The sequence below is a fragment of the Teleopsis dalmanni genome, chromosome 2, assembly GCF_002237135.1.
Source record: "Teleopsis dalmanni isolate 2A chromosome 2, ASM223713v2, whole genome shotgun sequence".
Classification (NCBI taxonomy): domain Eukaryota; kingdom Metazoa; phylum Arthropoda; class Insecta; order Diptera; family Diopsidae; genus Teleopsis; species Teleopsis dalmanni.
Window position 1 is genome coordinate 128,286,513 of NC_051847.1, and position 8,963 is coordinate 128,295,475.

The 8,963-nt window shown below is 28.5% G+C and overlaps 1 protein-coding gene across 1 annotated transcript; it reads right to left on the minus strand.

Annotated features, from left to right (window-relative positions):
- Positions 1 to 3,423: 3,423 nt before the first annotated feature.
- Positions 3,424 to 6,762, minus strand: LOC119678997. Its single transcript, XM_038091132.1, has 4 exons — positions 6,338 to 6,762; positions 4,256 to 4,421; positions 3,675 to 4,203; positions 3,424 to 3,618 (listed from the first exon to the last, which is right to left on the minus strand). The coding sequence occupies exons 1-4, from the start codon at positions 6,715 to 6,717 to the stop codon at positions 3,431 to 3,433; spliced, it is 1,263 nt and encodes a 420-aa protein (XP_037947060.1). The 5' UTR covers positions 6,718 to 6,762; the 3' UTR covers positions 3,424 to 3,430.
- Between the last annotated feature and the right edge of the window lie 2,201 nt (positions 6,763 to 8,963).

An 8,963-nucleotide genomic window follows, 5' to 3' on the forward strand; every position in this document is an offset into this window, starting at 1 on the left:
TTTAAAAAATTTATTTATCCTTCACATCACTCCAAACACATACACACAATTTTTCAGTAAAAAAAAACAGAGGAATACGTCACACAAATTTTTCATTTTTACTTTTAATTCCGATTAAACAATAAATTCTTCTTCGAAAATAAATATTTCCAGTGTGATATTGCTTCCAGAAGTAATTTAAAAAAATTAATTTATCAGGTGTCCTTCATGTTACTCATACGCACCATAATACCCTTGAATCAATTTTCCAAGAAAAGTGACACAATATTCACATTTCAAATTAGTTCCGCATCATCTCTATTTTTAAATTATAAATTTTAACATAATTAAACCGTTTTATGAACTTTTTCTTATATTGATCAGTTTAAAAATTAATTAGTTCCACACTAGCTGAACTACCTGTATAACTGCAGCACATAATTACACAGTTGAAAAAATTCTTTAAGCAGGTACGAATTGTTATAGGAAATAAACTGTAAACAATTCTATATAGAGATAAACTGTAAAGAACTATAAACAAAATATTTTTTTTAAGTTTTTGTATTGATTTTATTAATAATCATTTCATTATTGATACATAATCTGTAATGTCTGCAGAAGAAAATATTTTTGCCATTAATATCGTTTTCGAATTAGGAATAAAGCAGTGATATTTTAATGTGCCTTTAACTGATGTAGCTGCTTCGAAACGGTGTTTAATCTTATTTTCTTCAGCTTCATAGTCTTTTGATGTTGAGAAATGGCACAACATAAGATTCCTTTTTCTGAAGCAAGTTTTTTAGCTACAGTAATCATATGCTTTGTAGCGTTTGGAAAGTGAGTTGTGATTCTTCGAAAAGACCAATTATGTACCACACTCAATATTTTTATTTTCATCGTCCTATCTGCTGAGAAATTGAATTTTTCCTGTAGATTTTTTAAAATTGATGCAAGGTCATCTTCTTCATCGCTATTGTTGGACTCATCGGGAGGAATGTTGAAAATTTTATGTTTAATCGCTTCAGTTATATCCTTTATTTTTTCATTTTTATATTCCTGTTGTTTAAGTTTTCTCGATGTAATTGGGGTATTGCTTATTAGAGAGAGTGCTTTATTTAATGGACTAATAGCACTTTTTCTGACTTCAGTTTCGTATGTAGCCGAACTGCTATTACTTGATGGTTGAATATTTTCCTCGCTCGATGACTGGCTGTTGTTTTCCGATATAGCTCCTTCATTGTTCTTATTTTTTTTGGCTCTCATCTCCAGTCTCATTCGGCAACTGTTACATATTTTTTTCCTCATATTTTTTTTGGTCCTAGGCATCCCCAACATACGCAGGATACTATCTGAAACTTGCCTTACTTTGGCCTTTCTTGGATGTATTTTTAACTTCAGCGGATTGAAACATTTTAAGTCATTGAATTGCCGTAGATGCAATTTATTTTTTTCAACTTTTGCCATTATTTAAATGTTCTTACTTGTTTGTTCGCTTTCAAAACAGAAACTGAAAATTTATCAGACTTACTTAACATTTTATACCAAATTTGATACTGGATCTTTTAAAGATAGGAGTACCTAGACACTCCATTTCAAATTGTTTACAGTTCTTACCTGCTTAAAGAATTTTTCCAACTGTAGCAGAATAATACTCACCATAGAAGGTGGGTGTACTTATGTGCTTCAGTTATTCAGGTAGTTCAGCTAGTGTGGAACTAATTAATTTTTAAACTGATCAATATAAGAAAAAGTTCATAAAACGGTTTAATTATGTTAAAATTTATAATTTAAAAATAGAGATGATGCGGAACTAATTTAAAATGTGAATATTGTGTCACTTTTCTTGGAAAATTGATTCAAGGGTATTATGGTGCGTATGAGTAACATGAAGGACACCTGATAAATTAATTTTTTTTAAATTACTTCTGGAAGCAATATCACACTGGAAATATTTATTTTCGAAGAAGAATTTATTGTTTAACCGGAATTAAAAGTAAAAATGAAAAATTTGTGTGACGTATTCCTCTGTTTTTTTTACTGAAAAATCGTGTGTATGTGTTTGGAGTGATGTGAAGGATAAATAAATTTTTTAAAAGTAGTTCCAACGACAATATCGTCCTGAAATTTTTGAGTTTTATGTACAATTTTATTACTAATTGAAATCAAAAATATTATATAAGAATATTTGTAGTATATTTTTTGAAAATTCATTCAATGTAAATATAGCACGCATGTGTTTGATGTGTTTTATGAGAAAAAAAAAATTTAAAAAATTTATAAAAATCGATGCTATCATGAAAATTTTTATTTCTTAGTAAAATTTAAAACTGAATCTAAATAAAATATAAAAAATGAAAAATGTTGTGTACCCTTTTGAGATATCTTTTTTTTTGAAATTTAACGGTTAATATTAGTACTTAAATATAAACAATCTTAATTGTTTAAACAATTTCTTAAAAGCTCAACCAATTATCTTTAAAACGCAATAAATTTCAAGTTTCTACCTTTTATAGAACTTGAGATATAGCCATTTGAAATTGTGTCTACAATGCCAATTCTCAAAACCCCATGGGTCCATATCTCCTAGGAAAAAAATTACAAAATTTTTTCCCGAGATACGGGTCTTTTTATTTTATGAAAGGAGCTCATAAAAAAAATTTCAGCCAAATCGGAGGTGATGAGATCAAAAAGGTGTCCGGTTTGTAAAAGAATGACCCATATATCAAATGTGAAAAGTGAATATTTAATTAAAGTAGTTAAAAAGTGTTAACATATGACAAATCTTACAATCAAATTACAATGATACGTCGTGTATATCGATATTTTTGCTTTTTGATTTCAAATGTCAGTTCAAAATTATTGACAACTAAAATGACAATCAAAATTCTCGTGGGAATCCAGTCTCAAACAATATTTTTTTGTTAGTAAAGACAAAATCCATTGGGAATCCACTGGCAAATCGTTTACAGATGAATAGTCTAAACGACTTTTTATTTGTTTCTGTTCACAAAACTTGTGAGTATGTTCAATCTGCGGAATATTGTCATCAAATGAATATCACATAAACAATTTGATTAAGAATCAATAATATAATAACTAAATAAATAAATCAATTTACGTTTAAAACTTCTTTGTGGAGTGTAGAATTGTCTTAAAAATACCTTAACAAAGATTTTCAAAATAGCAAAAGTTACTACTAAAAAATAGCAAAAGTTACTACTAAAAAAATCAACTCTATATTCCGAATCAAACTTCCAAATAAAATTATTGGTATCCAATATACAGACAGATTAACAGCTAGTAAGCAATTTTAACTCGGTTTCTATAAATATTTACACAATATTACTTCTTTCCTAAATATTTTTATTGAATAATATGTCATTTATATGCAATATATAGTAATAGCTTTATTAGTTATTTCAAAAAAATTATTATCTTTTCTGTATTAAATTTATAACAAATCCTCAAAATATCCACTATGTAAATATTTTGGTAATAATTGATGAAGTTCATCCAAAAATTCTTTATTCATAAACTGGGTCTTGCGGTGCTCCTTTGACATGATCATTTTTTCTAAGTCGATATCTTTTTTAAGGAATTCGTAACGCATCGCTAAAAGGCTGGAGAGCATAAACAATTCTGAAATAAAGTAAACTCATGAGATGGTTAAGCAGGTTTGTAAGAGATCAATATACCAAAATGTTTGTGTTTCAAAAACATTGCTCTGATTTCGCTTAATTTAGGCACAACACCATCAAAATCTGTTTTATTTAGTGTTGACTTAAAATGACTGTAGTACAGATAGAGTAATTCATCGAAATGGTGCAAACGTTGCTCTCTGGAGATCATCATAAAGAACGCATTATATAAATCATTTACAATTGGCCCAATATAACAAAACTGAAAGTCGAGTAAGAGAATGTCTTCAACTTGTTCGTTTATGGGGTTGTTCTTAAGCATTAGATTTTTAAAATGAAAGTCACCATGACAAAGTACATATATTCCATCACTCTGTGGGTTTTCACGAAACTCATCAAATGTTTGCCGACATTTTTCAAAAATGTCTTTTTGAAGTACTTCAAAATATTTTTTATATATACGCAGAGTTGGTACTTCATTTAGAATTTCTATGAATATTTCTATACCGTCTGTCACGAAGCTATTATCTCGTATTGATGGTTCATTCATGACGCCATGTTGAATATTGTCAAATAATTTTGGTTCCTGAAAAAAAATATGTATATGAGATGAATTTGTTTCAATATTTTTAACGAACCTTTTTATTTAAGTAGTAACTTATCGCATGAAAAACTGCCAATTTTCGCATAACTTCTTTTATTTCGTCCATTTCGAGGTCCCGATCACGTTGTACGGCATATCCAAGTGGTACGAGGTCTTCAAAAACAATACACTTTTTAGGATGTAGACTGTAATGCAAACAGCTAAAAAATACTTTTCTATTAGAAATCAGTCTATGTAATTTCAAATGTGTTGAATATACTTTTACTGAACAATTCGTGCTAAACTTATACTACAAGTGGAATAAGCAAGCGTGTACGATTTCATATAAAAATTAAAACTGTGTTTTCAGAATGTCTAGCGTAAATAAGTTCAACTAAATTTGCAGTCGAAATATTTAATTAGAACAAAGGCAGCCTAGTAAAGTATGAACTTATAAATGGATATATCGCTGGTATGCGAAACAAGACATTCACATTTGCTGAAACTGGACAACATATTAACAAAATCTTCACACTTTTTTTAATTAAACTGGATTCGTCTTAGAATAGTCAGCTTATTGCTGGACTCATTTTGAGGGTCTGAATAACTTGATTTTCTTCATTCAGTTAAGAGAAATAGATTTTTCAATAACGAGTACAACGTTTTTGTTTTCTAGACATAGTCGGAAAATAAACATCATAAGATTTCAGGATTCATTTCATTCTTATTGAAATTCTACCAATTCATAAGTTTAAGATTATTTAAAAGAGTTATTTGAATTTTCCATTAACAAATTAATATTCATGTCGTAATTTACTAATTTAAAGTAAATCATTTACATAATTTACCAAATACATATTGAGGCAAATTCAAGACGTTTACCGTTTTATTAACTGTAACGTCCCCACATCAAGGATCATAAAAGGATCCTTATTAAATATTAATTTTCGTTTCGACTCAAAGCTTAATTATAGATGTCTTAATTTGAGTATACTGTGAGCCACCTAACAGATAACCTTAAATTTTTGGTTAACCGATAACCGATTTTCCTCAAATATTACATTTAAGTTTAATATCATGAAGACTAAATTTAGTCGCATCATTTTTGCTTCCATCTTAGTTTCATCCATGAAAGACTTTAAGGTACGACAAAGTAGTATGACGCATCTTTCTATGCTTTTTTAAAACATTGCTTTCAAACATTATATTAAATGGGTGAAGCCCATTGCAGGTAGTATATATTATAGGTTTTATCGGCACGTATATAAATTTAAACTTCTGTAATATTGCTGTAGTTTTGTGACGAATGGCACCTGTCGTAAGGATAATACTCATTGATTTTACTTCTTAAAATAGAAACGTAACTATGTTCTAAGTTGTTGGTTTTAATGTATAATTCAAGTGATGATGATAGTAATAAAGTAGTATAACATCTCGTCGATAATTTAAAGTCTTTATGAAATAAAATAAACTTAACGCCAAGCCAATGGAATACTTTGAATTTACCAAAGCTTTATATAAAATTGTATGAAATTTCCTTAGATTTTCACAGGATATTGATATTTGCAGCAAGCCAAGCCTAAATTTCTGAATTTTCCAAAATATTTCATTCAGTACTGTTTTGTATATTCTCGATTTTAAAACTTGAGTTATATTTTAAGTTGAAATTAAGATTTTCACTGATAGATCATTATGTGAGATGTACTGGCATAACCAGATTTTTAATGATGCAGAATTGATTTAAGTGAATTCTTTCAATTGGATGTATTTCAATAAACAAATAAACTTAATTAAGAAAGATTTTAAATTAATTTAAATTAAATTAAAGAAACGTGTGGTATATTGTTAAATTACTGGATGAACTAAGTATATTTTTTGTTTGTCGAAGGATGGCCCGTACTCCTTTAATATTTGCTAGATACTTTATTAGATTAATAATTGGAATTTGTACACAGTTGTAATAATAAGAGTTATAAAGTACCTTAATGTCAATTTTAATACAGATAATACGATTTTAGTTAGAGTTTATGATATGAATGCATATCATTTCATTGTATATAAGAAAAATTATTATAAGTTCCGTAAATCAAATATTTTTGTACTACTCCTATATTAAGAATATTCTACTAAAACTTACTTAGGACCAATTTTTGTATCATCACCAATAGAACGCAAAACTGTCTCGAATTTCGGTAAGATTTCTGTATAAATTTTTATTTCAGTTTCAAAGACATGTGTTTCTTTTAAAAGCTCCTTCTTTTGTCCCTCAACCTCAGGCATTGTTTTAATAATTACTGATTTTGTTTTCTGTGAACCTTTCAGGTTGTAATCCACATTTGCTCTAAACATAACACTGGCGTAGTGATCGCCCTTTACAGTGCCTGGAGTGAGTTTAAAATTGCTTACTTCCACGTCCTTAGTTTTTTCATAATTCTCTATTACTTTTTGGAGAAAATCGTTGTTCAACCATTCCGGCGCAACTAGTTCATCATCGTTAAAATTTTCTGATGTTGACATTTTGAGGATTAAATTTTTTTTATTTAAATCAACGCGGAATGAACATAAAAATATTTACTGCTTGATCGACCGACACTGAAATACTAATAATTTCTAAATAAAAGTTTAGTGTTTTATATTATATCGTTCTCTTTTTTACCTATCTAAGTGAGAGTTTATAAAAAATCATCAATTTTGAGTATCTTGGTTTTCGTCTTCATTAACGACTACTGTGAATTGGGCATACAAATTGAAAACCTACAACAAAAAAATAGCAAATTAGATATTACAAAGCTATTAAATTTGTTCTTCTAGAATGACAAGCAGTTTTAGTTGCTTTGACTAAGCGCCACGCTCCTCTTTCATACATTTAAAGCATAGTTTATTTAATCAATTTCACAAATACTTTCGTGAATTTCCGTTATGTTGATAACCAAACAGCTGTCGATAATTTGCAATTATTAAAAAGTAAAAAATTAATTAAAAAAATACTTTGATCAACAATATCACACAATGGAATATGCTGAGTTGTACTTCAAGAAAATTATTTGATGAAATTTTTGAATGGTCAAAAAAAATGAAGAAATAATCCATTCTCTATATAACTATCTTACCTTGTTGTGAAGAGAATACCTTTTTTTATACTCGTATGAGGAAAATTATATCTACTGCATTCGATAGGATATTGTTCAGAAAGGATCTGCGGGATAGTTTTATAATTTAGAGTAATATTTTCTTAGTACACATGTATACATATCCTATATCTGCTTACATAAGTATATACTTATAAATATATGTTTAATAAATAAAATCAAATATTCTCAAGCTCTATAATAAAAATGATAAACCCATTAAAAAAGTAACCATACGATATTAATGGATCACTCCCTTGCTGTTATTTAAACATAAAAGCTATATTTTACGAATCAAAGCAAATAAATATAAATTTCTAACCGAAGATATTGATCTATTTATTTTTAAGTATTTTATGTACATACTCACATTTGATATCATATTAATGATATTAAAGGGCTAAGACTACACTGTAGTAATTTCTAAATTAACTATAAATTTAATTATAAAAATATAAAATAACTACAAATTTAATTATCTATGAAAACAATTTTTATAGTAATTTGTGAACCTAACCTCTGAGGTTTCGTCGTTAAATGTTTGAAGCAAACATTGAGACAATGTTTGCTTCAAACATTTTACTACAAAAAATTATGCAATATATTATAAGAGTATGTTCGAGATGATGGAGTAAACAACTGTCATGTTCTGGTATATGATGTAATAGCTATATCATTATAGCTATTATTTTATGTTAAGTAATATTTTTGTTGAAACACAAAATTTTTAGATATTTTGCAAGTCATGATGAAAAAATTAATAATTATATATCAAATATTTTAAGTTTGTCACTTTTTTCGGACTTATCAAGCAACCTCGATATTAAATTCTCTTTTGTACGTAGCTTGCCATTCCACCTAAGCGTTTATTACTCTTCTCTATTTCGAATAATATTTTTTTAAGATACCCAGCAGTAAAATTGACAATGCAGTCTTATAAATGTATAACATATCGGTACAGCTTTCCAACATTTTTTCATAATCACGTATAGAGTTGATGTGAAATTTCATAGCATATCGCAACAAAATCATTAGTTTATATATTTTATATTTTTTGCACTCTTAGGTTACTAAATGTTTATTAGGAAACTATAGAGTGCAAAGTAGATAATAGTACAATGATAAAAATAGACTCTGTATTTAATACATTTAGATAGGACGATGAAAATAAAAATATTGAGTGTGGTACATAATTGGTCTTTTCGAAGAATCACAACTCACTTTCCAAACGCTACAAAGCATATGATTACTGTAGCTAAAAAACTTGCTTCAGAAAAAGGAATCTTAGAAGACCCAAATCCAAAAAGCCACCCATCGTTAGAAAAACATGTAACCGATGCAGTTTTAAATTTTTACGAATGTGATGAAAACAGTCAAATAATGCCTGGGAAAAAGGACTGCGTATCCGTAAAAATTGCCGGGAAGAGGACACAAATGCAAAAACGGCTCATTCTAAGCAATCTAAAGGAGTTACATACTCTTTTCAAACTCAGCCATCCGGACCTCAAATGCAGTTTTTCAAAATTTGCAGCTTTACGACCACAACATTGCGTTCTTGCAGGAGCAATGTAACTCATCACAAAGCAGACTTTGGTTTGGAGGCAGAATGGCACTTTTTCCCAACTTCACACGGCA

What these genes read in the sequence shown, in the direction of transcription:
- LOC119678997 (XM_038091132.1), bottom strand. Translation starts at nt 6,717, where the DNA reads ATGTCAACATCAGAAAATTTTAACGATGATGAACTAGTTGCGCCGGAA. An exon ending in GATACAAAAATTGGTCCTAA is followed by an intron (nt 4,422 to 6,337) that starts GTAAGTTTTAGT and finishes AGTATTTTTTAG; the next exon opens with CTGTTTGCATTACAGTCTAC. An exon ending in TTTGAAACACAAACATTTTG is followed by an intron (nt 3,619 to 3,674) that starts GTATATTGATCT and finishes ACTTTATTTCAG; the next exon opens with AATTGTTTATGCTCTCCAGC.